The following is an 18,022-nucleotide window of genomic DNA, read 5'->3' on the forward strand; positions in this document are numbered from 1 at the left end:
AACTATCTAAAAAGGAAAAAATCAGAGCCTATTTAACAGAGAATAGGTGCTTTCATTAAATCTTGGGTCACCATGTCTTCATGAAGGATGATTGTCACATTCAAATTCAGAGTAGGAAGACTGCTACACCCATTTCTGGATACAAACGCAAGGTGAAAGTGTTTCCTCACATTTAAGAGAATGCATCCTGAGATGTTACCCTGAGGACCTTATGGGACACATGGATGACTTTGCATTAGAGTGTAACTCAGTAAGGCTCACTTGCTTTTGAATTAACAGGCGCTATCAAGAATGAAGAAGCCTGCAGGAGGCAAGGACAAGCGTGTTCATGGGCACCTACCTTGAGCTTATGTTCTTTCCTGTTCACAATCACGGCCGTGATTTGCTGGTCCATGAAAATCAGGATGGTGACTAGCAAAGCCGGGATAGCAGCAGCAAGGCACACCCACCAGGGGTTTCCTCCAAAGGGTGGGACAAACCAACCCCGGTGAGGGCTTGTTGGCTTAAAGCAAAGAAATAAACTTTTTCAGAACAGTGTTACTATATGCTACATGGTTTAAAATTTTCATTTTTGGAGGGGTAACGTTTTTAAAAAGTAGAAACGATTGTAGTCTGGAGAAAAAGATTATTTAACAAAAGCTGTCCCAAAAGACGTTATTTTTGAAATGGTTGCTAAAAAAGGAAAAGGGAAAAAAAGATGCAAAATATGGGCTATTGAAAACAACAGGGAGTGATCTTTTAAATACATGAAATTATTTGAGATAAGGTATCAGATAGAAAAGGAAAAACTTAACATTAAGAGACACGGAAATAAATCTCAAATGTAATATTTTGAGAATAGGTAGAAAAAAATTTACGAAGCCACCACAGATTTGTTTGATTTTTCACAGTTAATAATAGTTGTTTCTACTCCTGCCAAATAAATGACTCCATGACACATAAAAAACTATTTTACATGTTATACCTGAACCAAGTATTCAGATCTCTTACTTCACACAGGGAAATTATCCAGAAGTCATTAAATGCCCATAACTGTGTCAGAAAATCAGATAAATTCTTATTCTCTGACTGTCAGGGGATCAAACATGTCTGTTACAGAAAGAGAGAATTCTATGCTATTTCTTACCTTAAAAGAGCAAATAGGCATAAATATATCATTTATGAGTTTGGTCTTCTTTTTTGTTGTTTTGCTTTTTTGTGTTTTTCTTTTTTCTTTTTTTCTTTTTGGGAGATAGGGTCTTGTTTTTTAAGATTTATTTGTTCATTATGTATAAGTACACTATAGCTGTTTTCAGTCACACCAGAGGAGGGCATCAGATTCCATTACAGATGGTTGTGAGCTACCATATGGTTGATGGGATTTGAACTCAGGACCTCTGGAAGAATAGTCAGTGCTCTTAACCACTGAGCCATCTCTCCAGCCCAGGAGATAGAGTCTTATTCTATAGCTTAGGCTGGCCTCCAATTCCCTATGTAACCCAGACTGGCCTTGAACTTGTAGAAATCCTCCTGCCTCAGTCTCCTGAGTTCTGGGCTGGTAGGCATAAGCCAAAAACCCTGGATGCATGTTCCCTCTCAATTTGCTCAAAACTCCACCAGGGAAAGAAAACCCATCCTCATGTTTCCTGTATCACACATTGTGAGCTTGTAAGGCAAAACACCTAATCTTACTCATTAAAGCATTTCAATCCCCATCCCCCAGGATGGAGACTGCCTCCAAGCAAACACTTAGAAAAAAACGGTGATTTGAATGGATTAGTAATGGAATCAACTAGAATTTACCTTTGCTGATGAATATGATATTATGCCAGAGATATTCTTTACTGTCATGTATGTGCATGTGTGTGTACCATGCATATCCCCTCTCATAGTTATATGACACCGCAGTCAGCTTACTAGCGCTTGACATTATTATCTCAATAGTGGAGAGAACAGAGTAAGGATTTTTCTAGAAAATAGGTTAAAGTTTTGCAATTATAAAGCTTCATAAGTATATAATTATGAATGCACGTCACATAAGTTTTATACATTACGCCTATATACACATTAATTCCAGAAAATACATAATTCCTTTGTTCTCTTTGAACAATTAAGCTTTGTATTATAAGTGTTCCTGGTAGATAATTTGGTAGGAGGCAAGGACCACTAAGTTGGAGCTTGAAGGCTTGAATTCTAACTTCACTGCCTGCCATCACTAGTTAAGAAGTAATGGACCTTTTGCCTAAATTTTGTGAGCACTAGTAGATTATAAAACAAACAATACTAGCTCTGTGTGCACTTCTCAGAACTGCTGCATGAATCAGGCCAATTAGGTCTGTAAGAGTGTCTGAAATATTCTGAGATACACAAGGCAGAGTTCATCAATACTATATATGCTATCTGAAAATGAAAGTCAATAAAACCCACATCCTGAATTTGATCCTAACTGTGGCATTTAATTTTAGTGAAGAAATTAGACTATCTGTAAATGAGCCTCACAGGGGACTGCTTTGAGGGGAAAATGGGTAATTACACAAAACTGACTGAATTCCCAGCAAACCACATTAAAGGAAAAGATAGAGGCACAGAGTTTGAGCAACAAGCAAAAGAGGCACTCGCTCACCTTGAACTCACTTGGCACAATTAGCTTCGGAGTATCCACACCGACGAGGGCGTCTATTACACAGAATATGAGAATGGACAGGATGATGGCAAAATCGCTGATCAGTTTTCTTGCCTGAAAAAATAAAAAGGAAACAAAGGACTATTTAGTATCATACACACTGGTGCCTATGTTTGAAGTGCAAAAGAATTTCATATTTACTAAGAATTTATCAACAAATTATCCTCTGGATGTAGGAGAGATCACTAAACACAGTATACGTTATTTTTCCTATGTGCAGCACGAAAGATATTTGAATAAGAATAGAATCTAAGCACACATGACACATTGAAATAGGACTCAGTTTGTCTGGAAAGCAGCATTGCAAGTAATAAATAAAACAGCAGTGTCTTAGTCACTGTCCTAGTCACTGTTCTATTGCTGTTAAGAAATACCACAGTCAAGGCAACTATTGTAAAAAGAAAGCATTGAACTGGGGGCTTACTTATTGTTTCAGAGGTTGATCCATTATTATCTTAGTGATACAAAGGCAGACATGGTGCTGGAGAAGGAGCTGAGAGTTCTACATTCTCATTTGTAGGCAGAGAGAAAGAGCCTGGACTTGGAGTGGGCTTTTGAAACCTCAAAGCTCACCCCCAGTGACACACTTCCTCCAATAGGTCACACCTCCTCTAACAAGGCTACACCTCCAATAAGGCCACACCTCTTAATCTTTATAATCTTTTCAAACAGTTCTATTTCCTGGTGACCAAGCATTCAGAAATATGAACCTATGGGGACCATTCTTATTCAAGGAGTCACAAATGGGAATCCCATTAAGTAGCCTGAGGATGATACAAATCTAGCAGAAGAAGATTCTAAGTTCCAGGCCATTGAGCAATGTCAGTATCAAGATCTGCAGTAAAGTCCAGGTATGGTAGATACAAACTGAAGGCTGTACAGAATTCTAAGAAAACACCCCTTATTTCGCTAGAATTGGAACATTACTTTATGTGAGAAATCTTTTCATTGCTAAAGTGTGATCAACATTATTTGGGCATCCAATACCGTAAGTGCCTTCTCTGGTCAGGACAAGGTCTGAGCATTAAACCCTATGCTTTCTCATGAATAGATGCAGAATGGCTATTAGAAGGGGAGCACAGGAGTTTGAGGATGTATTAGGGATCCTCCATCATTACTAGAGATACTACTTAGGGGCCAATAGCTTGAGTAGAGTAGACACCTCAGCTATTAGGCGGGAGTACAGTAGTGTGTCACTGGACTGCTCATTAAGAGCTATTCAGTTCCTAATTTGATTCTAGCATCAGTCTCTCTCTCAAAGGAGAATGGTCAATTTCCTGATGCTGCTGGATGACAAAGGTGGACTAAGGAAGTAAGTGGTTTAAGATAGATAGGCTCCCGGAAGTGAAACTAACTCCATGCGTTCAGTAGGAGCTAAAGCAAGGAGTGGACATTGCATGATGCTGCATGCTCTAAGGAGGCCAGGGACTCATTCTTGGACTTCACCGGGTGTCAGGAACTATACTACTAGGATCAAAAATGCTTCTGGCTGGGAATTCTTTGCCTTACAAAGGGCCAGGCTCTGTGGGCTCTAGTCTAGTACATGCCATGGAAGAGGAGTTCTGCTCTCTGAAGAGTTCACTTCAGTTACACGCAATGATGTCAAAAGCAAATAGATGACAGGAAGCGAGTAAAGGAAACATAGGACAAAAGTTATGGTTGTAGTTGATATAGGTGGATGACGTAGACTGGACTCTCACTGTCATTATTTACAGTATGAATGCAAAGCCTTTATTAGCTTCCCTGCAAAACAGAGGGAGAACACTACCTGCAACTTCACATTGGTTTTCTTTATCAGAATTAAATACGATTAACCATGGAAGTACTCAACATAATATCTGGATAAATTACTACCATTATTTTGTGTTCCAGCAGGCCTCTTGACTGCAAAAAGCACTCAAATAATTAGAGTCTCTACTTCAAAGAAGTCTTTGAGGTGGATCTTAATTCTAAGAAACATACAAACAAACAAACAAAAAAAATCAAAGCCCAGCAATCCTATGGAACTACTATGCAGAGACTATTTTGATTACAAATACTGAGAATTAATGCTTCTCAGGACCTCAGTTCTGGATGAAACTTACTTCTCAAGTTTTATGCGAGTAGCATTGACAAATGGTCCGGAATAGCCTGGCAAAGGGTGGCCCTAGGAGGCAGTTTCACTGTTGTTAGGGTGTCACGACCCTCGCTGTTCTGGGAGGGCCACATATCCCTCTACAGCCAGAGTTCACTCAAGTCTTGTAGTTCTTACTAAAATTTATTATGTCCCCAATTCTCACACTCAAAAATCTAACCAAACAACTCAAATGGCCTATAACTCATTCAAAGAATGGGAACGGTTATTTTAAAATACCGTTTACTCCCTTTTCTGTAATAGAGAAGGATGCTAATTCAATCCCATGGTTCAAGTTCCCCAGATCTATCTGCTCAGCTGTGGAATCCCTCTGCACTGCAGTCACTATGGCACCTCATAGAGAAGAGACCATATCTTGGATCTATTGTAAGTTGACTACCCTGCCAGTCCAACATGGCGAACTGGAGGTCAGCACTGAGTTTACTTGTGGAGCTCCTAACTTGGTCCTTATTATGCTCTAGATTAGAAACATTTCCCTCAGGTGGATGTGCTTTTCACCTGTTTTCCAGATGATAATACTATCTGGGAAGACCTGAGGCCTGTCTGAGAGGGAGTAGAACTCTGAGGTGGCTCATCGGAGCGGTACCTTGGTCCTGATTCTGGTTAGTTGCCATTTGGAAAGGCGAAACCGAAACCTCATGGCCCTGCAGCAAGAGACATGGACGGCACAGCAACCATGCCTTCCCAGTAGTAAGGAACCGTATGCCCGAACTATGACCAAACAAACTCCTCCCCCACTAAGGTCCAGTAAAAGTGACCGATATGCACTATGTGGGCCTGTTTGCTCTGAGAGAAAGATCAAGGCCTGAGATGGAAACTACCACGAGAAAAACATCCCCTCTAAAGTGCTTGGACACCATTCAATGTCTTTCTATTTGAAAAAAAAAAAGATGATTCATCATAACAAGTTTCAAGTATATTTTAAATAGGAGATATTTGATATATTTCTAATACTTGTTGAACTATGAAACTTTCATTACTTTGCTATGGAAATCACACCTCATTTTCTTCTTCCTTCATCCTTCCTTTCTTCCTTTCTTCCTCCCTCCCTTCTTTCTTTCCTTCCTTCCTTTTTTTTTCTTCTGAGACAGTCTCTCCACATAGCCCTCCTCTCCTGAAACTCACTACATACACCAGGGTGGCTTCCGACTCAGGATATCCACCTTCCTCTGACTTCCAAGTGCTAGAATTAAAGGCATGAACCATCACACCTAGCTAAATAACTCAATTTAAAATGTGTCTCTTCCCTTAAAAAAAAATCTTCCAAATCCAATTTCATATCCAAATCAGTATTGTCTTCCACCTGTTCTATTGGGAGTTATTTTATTATTTCAATGATGTTGCCATTTTTCAAATAATCTTAAAATCTTTTTATAATTTTATGATTAAACAGATGGATATTTGCTGGGTTACACGTATTAACCATCATGCATTTGTCTGAAATATCCAGGATTCTTTCTTATTTAAATTTAATTTTTTTATTTTCCCACTTTAATATGTGATATGCGGTTCTTGTAGAATATTTAGAAAAAATATAACAAGTATTTCTCAATTCCCCTCCATAGTAATTAAACCATAGTATCTGAAATATATACTTTTGTTGTATGAAATGCTATTCACAGCTATGTGGATATATAACCTTTGATATATTAATGCTTTTCTTCTTCTTCTTCTTCTTCTTCTTCTTCTTCTTCTTCTTCTTCTTCTTCTTCTTCTTCTTCTTCTTCTTCTTCTTCTTCTTCCTCCTCCTCTTCTTCCTCTTCCTCTTCCTCTTCCTCTTCTTCCTCTTCCTCTTCCTCTTCTCCTCCTCCTCCTCCTCCTCCTCCTCCTCCTCCTTCCTCTTCCTCTTCTTCATTTTGTTGATGTTTTGAAATAAGATCTCACTTTGAGGTTCCAGGTTGGCCTCAAAGATAAGATCTTCCCATGTCAGCCTCACAAATGCTAGAATTAGAGGCATGACCTTCCGTGCTCGGTTTACATTCTGCTTTGTACGCCCCTTTCAGTTTTTCTTATTTCCTTTGATATTTTCTGTAACAGCAACCTTAATGATGTCAAAGTATTATGCTGAATCGATATACAAAGATCATTTTCCTAATATCCTAGATTTAGATGGTTCCCAACTTTTCTAGACAATGAAAAAAAATCATAAAGTAATACTTGCAAGCACTTGGGGCTATTTACTTGGAATAAATTACTATGAGCAGAACTGGCCTGTCGATGTGTATATAAAAATTTAAGGCTTTGGGGACATGATGCCAAATTACCATCCAGAGTGTAATATCGATTGCCAGTTCCACTCTACCTAACATACAAATGACTCTGGCTAATGTAAAAAAGCTAAATCCATACTCGAAGCGGAAACAACTTGCTGTCGTTGATGATATTCAAAAGAATATGAACTAGCCAAACCTCCTAAAACTGTCCTTTTCTGTGACTCAGCAAACCACTGCCTTTCTTGTTCCCTTCTGATTCTTGTCGTTCACACCATTTTTATATAAATGCATTGCCCTTTAAAAATGACATTAGTGTTTATTCTCTGAAGTATCTCATTCAACAGTATAAAGCCAGCATTACACGGACAGAAAGCAAACAGAGTTCTAAGTGATTCAGAGCCTCCTTCTAAGAGCAGATTGCTTGCATGGGAAACAGCTCAGACAACCAAGGTGATATTCCCCAAGTTGTCCTGTTTTGATCTAGGAACGCTAGGACACTTGGGAGACAATTTGGAAACTGAGACTAGTAGACTTGCCAAGGCTACTCTACTGGACACAGCCAGACTTGTCGGCTGGCTTTTTCTCAACTCTTCCCACCGCTTCATGTGTTTGCTTCTATTTAGGGTCTTTGCCATAACGATTTTCTCTCTTTGGGAACCGATCACGCCTCTAAATTCCAGAACCATGTATCTATTGGATGCTTCTACTTGGAAGTCCTTCTTAGAGGTATCTCAAAATTATGTCAAAAAAATTATGTACTCGGGCTCATCTTCCGCAGCCCAGCCTGCCTGACCACTGCTGCCCAGGCCCCCTCTTTCACCTTTGTTTTTCATTTTAGCTTAATTGGCTCTATTGTTAAGGATAAAAGAAATAGCTTGCCAACCCACCGACAATATCCTGCACTTAGCAAGTTAAGAATCATCTTGAAAATATGTATAGGACCATACTACTTTATTGGCTTGCTATTTTAGCGTCTTTCATGGTTCCTCTGCTTACCATGTCTGTCTCAGGTGCCTCTGTCATGAATTGCCATGAATTTGGAGCAAGTCTGGATAAAGAGCAAGTTCCAGGCCAACCTAGGCTATAACGTGAGTCAACGTGTTAAGGTGTAAGAAAGTCTAAGCAGCCCTTACTGGCCTCAAAGTTGAGTGGAGTCCAAGCACCTATGAGTGCAGACAATGCTTAGATTAAAGCCAGGAAATGCATTGTCCCCTAGAGCATCCAGAGAGACACAGTTCTTCTCACTGAGGATTTTCAGTCCTCAACTGAGACCAATTTCACACTTCTTACCTCCATTATTTTAATTTGAACCTACAGAGCTGCCTCTTAGATCCAAATTTTTATTGTTCTAAGCTACCATGTTTATGTTAATTAGATAAGACAAATTAATAAGTACTGTGAATGTGCACACACACCTATATGCATTATATATGTGTATGTATACACACATACATGTATCAGAGTAATATGTATGTAAGTGCACATATATTGATTCTGGAAAGATTTTTGGGCAGGGGACATCTTGTTAAATGTGGCATTATGATCACATGGGCTCAAAAGTTGCTGAAAAGACAAATTCTAACAAGTGCCAGAAAATTATAGTTCTGAAAATTTATAGAGGATAAGAAGCAATCCTATTAATGATGCTAAACCTCACTGAAACTCTTAGGCAGACTCACAGCATTCTCGGCCACATATTAACTTGTATTTCTCCTCCTTCCTCTTAAGTCATATGAGATATATATATATATATATATATATATATATATATATGTGTGTGTGTGTGTGTGTGTGTGTGTGTGTGTGTGTGTGTGTGTGTGTGTGTGAAGAGCTGCAGAAATCAGTCCTAGGGGTGTTTATGGTTAGGTAATTCATTCTAAAATGCACGATCTACTCTTAACATTCTTGTCAGCGACATTGCCTTTCCCAGATCAAGTCTGTATTTAATATTAAATCTTCTAATATGGGAAGGTAGATGGTGTGCTATGCTAGCAGGGTACTCAGGACTTACTAAAAATAACTGGGAAAACTGACTCGAGAATCAGAGTGCATCTAAAGACGTCAACTAGATAACAGTCTAGGGCCTGTGCATAGGCACTGTCTGATTTGAAGACAGTAAGAGATTCTTTGAGCCCTTCTCACATTTCCAAACACATTTAGAAAAAGAAAAGCATATTCTTTTGTTTCATTGTTTTCTCTTTCAAAACAATATTTATGTAAGTCAACATATTAATAAAATAAAAATAATCCTAGAAATTCATATTTTTACAATTCTCTAGCAATGACTATCCAAGACAATTAACCCTAGAGGGTTAAATGCTTTCATGAGAACACTGTGATTTTTTTTTTTTTTACAGGATCTTATGCTCAAGCCTGTGGATCTCTTGATCAGTCTTAGTTTGGGTGTACCCTTGATCAGTCTTAGTTTGGATATGCACTTAACAACGATCCGTCCAAATCCATTACTAAGTATCTTCAGGCTAACCTTCAACATCTTATGGATATAAATTATCCCAATCTGAGAAAAAAAATAAAGGAAGATAACTTACAGAGAGCAACACTCTGGTATTTTGAAAAATTGCTTTTCATGGTACATGGATTCACTACGTGTACTACTGTAACTTACAGAAGAGAAACATGTCTAAAATAAGACTAGAATGATCTTTGGGTACTATGACTAGTTCTTACATTTTTTGCTACTCTTATTAGTCAAAAGAAATTGAAAAATATTTTGTATCCTTCGTAAAATAAATTAGAAAATATCTCAATTATTCTTGCATGCTGCAAACATATTAAATATTTAAACTACCAAAGTAAAGAAGAAATTAAGTGGATGAGAAAGACAATTCCAATAATCATAGGCTGTTCTTCTATTCTTGAGCAAAAAACAACCTTATAAATCTATTATAAATGCACTTTATATGAAGGATGATACCATATTAATTATTGAGGCAGTCGTAATCATGAAGATACCAACAGCGAGAACTAGTTAATTTACAGGGAAAAAAATAAATTTGGTTCCTAGGAAGCCCCAGAGGACATTCAGTTTTCACTTTGCAAGGACTGCAGCTGCTCTTAAATTAACTGGGGCTAGGGTGGGTGCTGGGAGCCTGTGGAGTGGTTTTCAATGGATGGAGCTGCTAGGGAAAGACAAGTACAGCAGCAGCAGGCACCCTGTGGGCTCTCAGTAAATATTAATCTATGATGTCAAGTCCTCTAATGAGACTGGTGCCTGCAAGTTCTAAACAATAGTGTATAAAAAGGCATTTATTCCAGAAGAAAAAAAAGTCCACTAGACAAATACGTGGCTTTTGGCAGTCACAGGCACAGAACGGCATGGTTGTTTTGAAATTTGACCTCCCTAGGAGTCAATACTGTAAAGCTTGTTGCTTTTTTTCCTTTTAAAGCATCAACATTACTTATAGTAGTGATCTTAATTCACTGTGCTTTGATCCAATGATGCACGGTATATTCCAAATCCAATAAAAAGAGCCCGGTTCGAACTGTACAGTTCTAATTCTATAAACTTCAAGTCGGGGAGATTTGGGGGAAATAGGAAGTAGGCGGGATAATTTTTCAGGGTGGGGCTAACACCTGCTGGTAGAACCTTCCTTGGCAGGCCGAGTGAAGTGGTCCAGCGAGGAGACCGAGGCTATAGTAACCAGTAGCAAAGCACGGCTCCCATCCTGCCTCAAAACTGGGTAGTAGAACGAGGAACCAAACAAGCCCAAGACAAATAATCCCAGAAACAAATAATCAGACTACATGGGGAAAAATTATAATCCAATCTTTGTCCTTGATAGGGAAAACAGAAAATCTTAGGCTGACCAAAGGTAAAGAAAGGTAACCAAAGGAGTCAAGACTTAGGGGATTTGTCACAAGAAAAATGTTTACTTTTCACTTCCCTGAAAAGGCATGGTGGGAATGCCTTCTAACATCCCATGTCTATGGTACAAGAGGAAATTTCGACTTGACTGTGTAACTCCTGGGAGTGGAGCAGATGCTGTGGGCAGGGGATGTGGAAGGGAAAAGGCGATGGGATACTGGGTTCTTGTTCCAGAGACTCACAAGCTTTTCAGAAACATAGAGGCAAGATTAGACTCACTTGGGAGAACTTTAACTGAATGTTAAAATCCAGTAATATCCTACAGCCCAACACTTTTCTAATGTCTTCTTGGATATAACTCAAACCATAATAAAGGGGTTCAGGTCCGATAAAGAAAATTAATTTAAGAATGTGTATTAAAATGTAAGAATTTGGGGTTGGGGATTTAGCTCAGCGGTAGAGCGCTTGCCTAGCAAGCGAAAGGCCCTGGGTTCGGTCCCCAGCTCTGAAAAAAAAAAAGAAAAAAAAAGTAAGAATTTAGATTTGCATGACTAATTGGTAATTTGGCAACCTAGACACAAGAAACTCTTGGTTTCCTGCACTGATCTGAAGGCTGTTGACTCTCCTATGATGGACGCGTTAGCTCAACATGCTTTAAACCAGGAAGATCATATGGTCAGATGGCATGACTTCTATCTATAGCTTGCCTCTGTCTCCATTATGTGAAGCCCTCTCCCAATGATGTGACCAACCATAACTCTGAACTTAATTTTAATTGGGGCTCAATTCAAGTTAACTGAAATTTTTTTGTCATCTATCTCTAAGAGCTGACATATTTGTAGTAAGTGTAAAAATATATAACAAATCGGATTGTATTTATAACTAAATGTCTCTGTCATTTTTTGTGAAATAAATATGAAAAAGAAGTTAGACAAAGGCAAATTTGACATTCAAAATGACTTTCCTAGGTATAAAATATCAAAAAGGACTAGGAAAAATCTCATATGTTCAGTGACAGAAAAAACATATTTTTAATGAACTTCTATGATGGGATATGGCCTGATATTTTGAACTGTACAAATGTCACTCAGTTTTACCAACATCAGAACGCAACATAAAACAGTCACCTACTATTGCTTATTCACTTTTAATGTTGGTTGTTTTAGTTTGACAGTTTTTAGCTTTCAACAAGAATATTCTATGGGAAAGGAAAACAGAAGTGGAATGTTGCCCACCTCTTAGAAAGAACTGCTTACAAAATGCATACCTCTTAACTCTAAACACAACCCGTTTCAATAGATCAGTGATCGCCAAGCTGTCAGACAAGAATCATGATTTGAGAAACTTAACTTCCTGAGGAACCTAAGATTTTCCTGTGGTTTACGAGCATAAAAATAAAATGTATTGCATAGCTAAAATACCCATTATGTTTTCATTTAAATTCTAGAATGCTACACTTTGTTTTAATTCCTAATGCCAGTTCCGTAAGATCTACTGTCACAGTAGGCTGTAAAATAGCTCTAATATGGGGTCTCTCTGCAGATCTTTAGTATGAATGGAAATAATGACAACACAAAAAGTCAACCTTATTTGAGAGAACAAAAATACAACTTATTTAACAATAAGTTAAATACATTAAGTGCCTACTATGTGTCTGGTTCTTGACGTAGTCATTCTGGTGTTCCTCATCTAGTCTAATGTGAAGAACGCATTAGAATCATTGTCCACATGGGATGGATATCATAATTAATAAGATATATAATAGTAGTATCAATGAATAGTTTGCACCATCTAAACATAATGTGGAAAGTAATGTAGCTATTGATATTTTCTGGAATAATTATACAAATTATTGTTCGTATAACTGGAATGTATATGTAATATTAGACCATGAGTACTCTAGGTTTACATTGGAAACTCCTATTTATGAGTGATCCTTGAAAGAAGGCAAACTTGTGCCCATTGCACATATGAGCCTGGCACGTGCTCTACCGCCATATCAAAGGACCAATGGTTTTGCCAAGTATTTTATGGCTTTCTAACTCCTCCTGTTGTGATCCTGCAGGATCTTTAAGCTCCACTTTTCGTTTGTTCCAAGTATGCAGCAATAGCAGCGTTGTTCCATGCTGGCAATCATTTGCTGGTGTGGGACTTCTGAAGAACCTTCATGTGAATGCCTTGAGCCATCTGCCACAGACAATCACACATTATGCTCTGATTTTCCTCCTAGAAGTTTGACGCTAAACGATTCTGACTTTGAGGCTGATCTAATAGACCAGTCACAGTACAGGATAGAGGACTGATGTGCTCCTCTGAAAAGAATGGGGAACACCAGGCCCCAGTGGATTTCTGGCATTGTAGCCATATTCCATCAAGTGTTGGGGCTCTAGCAGGCCTGACATACCAATTATGTAATCAGGCTAGCAAAGTTAATCTGCTTCATTCAAAGCGCTTATACTGAGGGATTGCTTGCTATTGGGCCCAGGAGAACCTTGAAGGGGAGTGAGTCACTGACCCTAGTCTAGTCAAAGGCAATGGAGACCACACTGAGGCTTACAGTGTCGGTATAAAGAGAAAGGGTAGAATAGAACAACTTAGCAACCTATGATAAGTTCGATATGAAAATGCAAAGCTTGGTATGTAGCATGGAATGGGCATCTTAGTTTGCCACACTGGTCCATCACCTACCCCTCTGCACCAACGAGTGCCTTTGGTTCTGGATTTCATCTGAGTGTAGACAGGAATAGTGCAGGAAGAGAGAGAGAGAAATACAAAGTGGTGGAGGGAAGAGAAAAAGGGGTGGAAGAGGGTAGGGAGAGGAGAGAGGGGCCAGGACAGATAGATAGATAGATAGATAGATAGATAGATAGATAGATAGATAGATAGATAGATAGATAGATGGATGGACGGACAGACAGATTGATAGTCAGATATAGAGAGACAGATCGGTGTATTGATTTTGCTAGTTGGTTCCTCCTAAGATGATCTGACAGACTGACTCCTCGAGGCTACATTCACATCCTTTCTCAGGATCTTTCTCTTTTCCTTCATTCTAAGTTCAATTCATCACCCCTTTCCACATCCTCTGGGCCCAGGATAGTAGCAATTTCATTCTTACTAGCTGTAGGCTACCATAGCATCTGTGTTTTCTCCAAACTCAGCTTTGTGAATAGCACCTTCCCTCAAACCATCCTAAATGATCATTTCAAATGATCCTATTTGGAGTTCATTATTTGTTTCACACTAGAGCCCTGACACCAGGTATCATTGCAAGATTTTGACCATGGTGGCCAGAAGGATAGGTTCTCTTGTTTTGTTTTGTTTAACCAGCTGAGAAAATCCACACAGGGAGAAAATGAGATCAATTGTGGAAAGAAAGTAAACCATAATCCCAATTATCTATATACTACATGTGAGTCATCCACAAGGAGAGATTCGGCCTCTGTGAAAGAAGTCCTGGCCTGAACAACAAGATAATCATCAGTTTTGGGAAGTTTTAAGAATTGATTGTCACTCTAAGGACATGTAGAACACAGAGAGTTTATATCACTTAGGAGATGAAGCCTCAAATCTTCATTAAAAAATACAAAACTATTTACACTTAAAGCGACATTAATTGTCATCTAGCTGAGCTCTCCCCTTGTAGGTGAGGTTGGGAAGTCTGCAGCTGGGCATCAGAGGGCACACTGTTAGTTCATGGTAGTGCTGGTGTGAGTATCTACCTGGATCCCTATCTCTATTCTCTTCTCACGAAATACAGCATTTACTGCTGTCTGAGTGATTTCCACAAGTCAGATACCATGCACCTAGTGTAAGGTTGATATAAAGGACAAAATAAAAATTATCAATCATTTTCAAACACTTCATGGAATTAGCTAACAAGTCATGCAATCATACAGGAATGAAACAATTATCTCATGTTAAGCATGTAAGTTTTAATTGTTATTGTGCAAGCTCAGCAATCTACACACTTGTCTGTTTCTTTGCACCGTGGCCACCAACCTATATGACAGGCTGAACAAAGTACATTTCAACACATGAGAGATAGACAGTGTTAGTATTCATTTACAAATGTGCATATATTATGTTTGTATTATTATTTACACTTACTTATAAGATACATGTAAGTGAAGACAACAGAACAGTAAAAAACCATCTCTATAGAAATCATAACAAGGGTGTTATTACTTTTCTATTTTCTTAGTAGCATTTGTCAATAGCAAAATTTTATCTTATTACAAATTAGACTTATGTGACAGATTTTTTTTAAAGTCTGAATTCTGGAGTTACTGTTACAAGATAAAAGTTATGTTCACACGAACAGTTAAGACGATCACTATTGGACTGTGATACCTAGAAAGATGGTGGAACAGGACTTCCTAATGTTCTTCCTCTCACACAAACATCAGATTGAACAATGCTATATCTTAGAAATAGTTTTTCCAGGCCCGAGAAAGCCAGATGAGTGATTACATAGCACATCTGTCTAGACTACAGGTAAGCTAAGACACAGGTAAGTTAAGAAAGAAAACTATATGCTATATCTGTCACCTTCTCTAACATCAGACAATGCAACTTGGAGGCAGAAACAGTGCTTGGAGAAAGGAAGAGGGAATAAGTCCTCCAGCACTGGTGAGGACCAGAGGAGCTCCCATGACCTCAGCCTTTAGTTGAGTACAAAGGACTAGCAGAGCTAGTCTAGTCTAGCAGCCCAAGGTCCTGTAACTTCTCTACAACTCAGTCTCTTACCCATTCCATACTAGAGTAGCCCCTAGTCTTGCGTACAAAGTCCTCCTAGTACCAGGTCAGGAACAACATACTGAGCTCCTGTGATGCCTTGACTTCTAGACCTATTCGACTCCTCTGTGTCCACAGACTACAGGCTACTCCAAGTCCCAGTCCATACTAGGACTAAAAGGCATCCAAGTAGGAAAGGAAGTTAGGATACGGAAAATGTGGTCTTATTGACAGAGAACCCAAGATATGCCATCAAAATAAACCAAAAAAAATCCAGAACTGATTAAATTCAGTAAAATTAAGAATATAAAATCAATATAAAAGACCTCTGTTTTTCTACACATTATTACAAACTCTCCAAAAGCAAAATCAAGTTCACAAGACACCACCCTTAGATGAGGATCTACAGGTAGACAGTGGCTATTGGAGTTGGGGCTCAGTTCTCTTCAAGGGTGAGCTCTCTGATAGGTTGTCCAAAAATAAATGGGCAGTTTGAAACACACACATGTATAGGCAAGACTCTGTAGGGTATCATGAGAGTATATAATGTGTGTAAACACAACTGTAATTATAGAAGAGCCCATGAATTCAAGAGGGGACTGTTATGGGGACACAGGGGGGAGTTGTTAGGAAAGAGGAAGGTGAGGGAATGATTTAAATACAATGTATACATGTATGAAAAAATTAAAATCATGAAGGGAAGACAATTCTATTTATATTAGCTACAAAGTGATGAATATGGAGTAATAAATGTAAACAAGATGATGTATATATATATATACTTTTAAAGCTATAAAGTATAAAAAGCTAATGAAGGAAATTGATAAAAACACAAATAAATAAAAAGATATCCCGTGTTCATGATCTAGAAAAATAAATAATGTTAAAGTGACCACACTACCCAAAGAAATCTAATGCAATGCCTATAAAAATTCCAACGAAAAATTTTCAGAGAAATAGAAAAAAATCTAAAATTTATATGGAAGCACATAGCATACCAAATAATCAAGTAATCTTGAGCAAAAAACACAATTGTAGTTATCACAATACCTGGCTTCTAAATATGCTACAAAGACAGTGATTTCTTCTAAATACACTATAATGTAATAGAATAGCATATAGACTAATGGAGCAAAACCTGATCTCAGAAATCAGCCATCAGATGATTTTCAACAAAGACTCCAAGTGTGTACAATGGAGAGAAAATAAGAGACCTCAATGTTAGGAAAACAGGATATTCACATACAGAAGAAGGATAATAGAACATTACCTCCCTCATGCAAAAATCAACTTAAAATTGATTACTTAACCAAAGAGCCTGAAACCATAAAAATATTAGAAGGAAAGTAATGGAAGATGTTATGCTGAGCTTGATGAAGATTATTCCCAAATTAAAAAAAAATCTAACATCACACCTAATTCTATTATAAAGAGTTGACTCCAAAAGTCTCAGGAAAAATGCTTAATTGTCAGACAAGACTGAATCAAACAAAAATGTTTCTGCCCAGCAAGAGAAGCAATTAGCAGAGTAACCAGGCAAGTACAAAGTGGGCATATACTCACCAATGACTCACCTGACAAGAGGGTAATGTCAAGAGTATATAGGGAACTCAAGGGTAAAACATATATAGCCCACTTAAAAATGGACAGCATACTTAATAGGCTTAAAAGACTTTTAGGCCATGAGATGTGAAAACATGTTCAATGACACTATGCAAATTCAACCTACAAGGAGTTGTGAAGCCACATAGGTTAAAGGTCACCATTATCAGGAAGACAAAGGATAACAAGGTTTGGCCCAGATTTGGGGAAAAGAGAATTCTTTCAGTCTATTGTTAGTAATGTAACTTGGTTTAGCTTGTTACAGAAAATGGGAGAAGGATCCACCAAAGGATTAAGAGAACTGACATACGATACAACAGTCCCATTGTTCAACATATAATGAAAGAAAATAAAATTATTAGACTGTGTGTCCTTCCCTACATCATAGCACCATCCACAATAGCCACAACATAGTAACATTGGACATGTTACCCATGGATGAATTTTTATATAAAAATATAGAAAACAGAGTTGGTCTTTTCGCCCAGTTTTGTAAATTGCAACATCTAAGAGCTTTACAATTTTCCACAGTTCAACCAACTATATTCAAAACCCATTAAACTTTTACAAGAAGTAATGATCTGTAAAATATGTCACAATGCAACAAAAACACATGAACCTATGATCCCATGAACTGGTAATTACAAAGGAAAAACCCACAATCCAGAAGAAGTTGTCCTTAAACTTTTTATCCAGCAGTCTGTTCCACTTAAACTCATCCACTGAAGAAGTAATGGGGTTAAGCTCATCTCTGGGGGTGTGTCCTAGGACCTCAATGTCAAATGCACTCAGAAACAGCCCCTCATTGTCAGGAGTGAAGAGGAAGGAAGCCTTCAACAGAAGCAGAT

The 18,022-nt window shown here is 38.2% G+C and overlaps 1 protein-coding gene across 6 annotated transcripts in view; it reads right to left on the reverse strand.

The window, feature by feature from the left end:
* Slc4a4 (solute carrier family 4 member 4) overlaps positions 1-18,022 on the reverse strand; it is a 451,986-nt gene that overhangs the window by 35,236 nt on the left and 398,728 nt on the right. For all 6 annotated transcript variants that reach the window (XM_039092509.2, XM_006250791.5, XM_039092511.2 and 3 more), the window contains 2 exons: positions 2,603-2,716; positions 341-502 (listed from right to left, as the gene is read on the reverse strand). In XM_039092509.2, the coding sequence (XP_038948437.1) occupies positions 341-502; positions 2,603-2,716 (276 nt within the window). The remainder of the gene's footprint in view (positions 1-340; positions 503-2,602; positions 2,717-18,022) is intronic.

The sequence above is a fragment of the Rattus norvegicus genome, chromosome 14 (genome assembly GCF_036323735.1).
Source record: "Rattus norvegicus strain BN/NHsdMcwi chromosome 14, GRCr8, whole genome shotgun sequence".
Taxonomy (NCBI): Eukaryota; Metazoa; Chordata; class Mammalia; order Rodentia; family Muridae; genus Rattus; species Rattus norvegicus.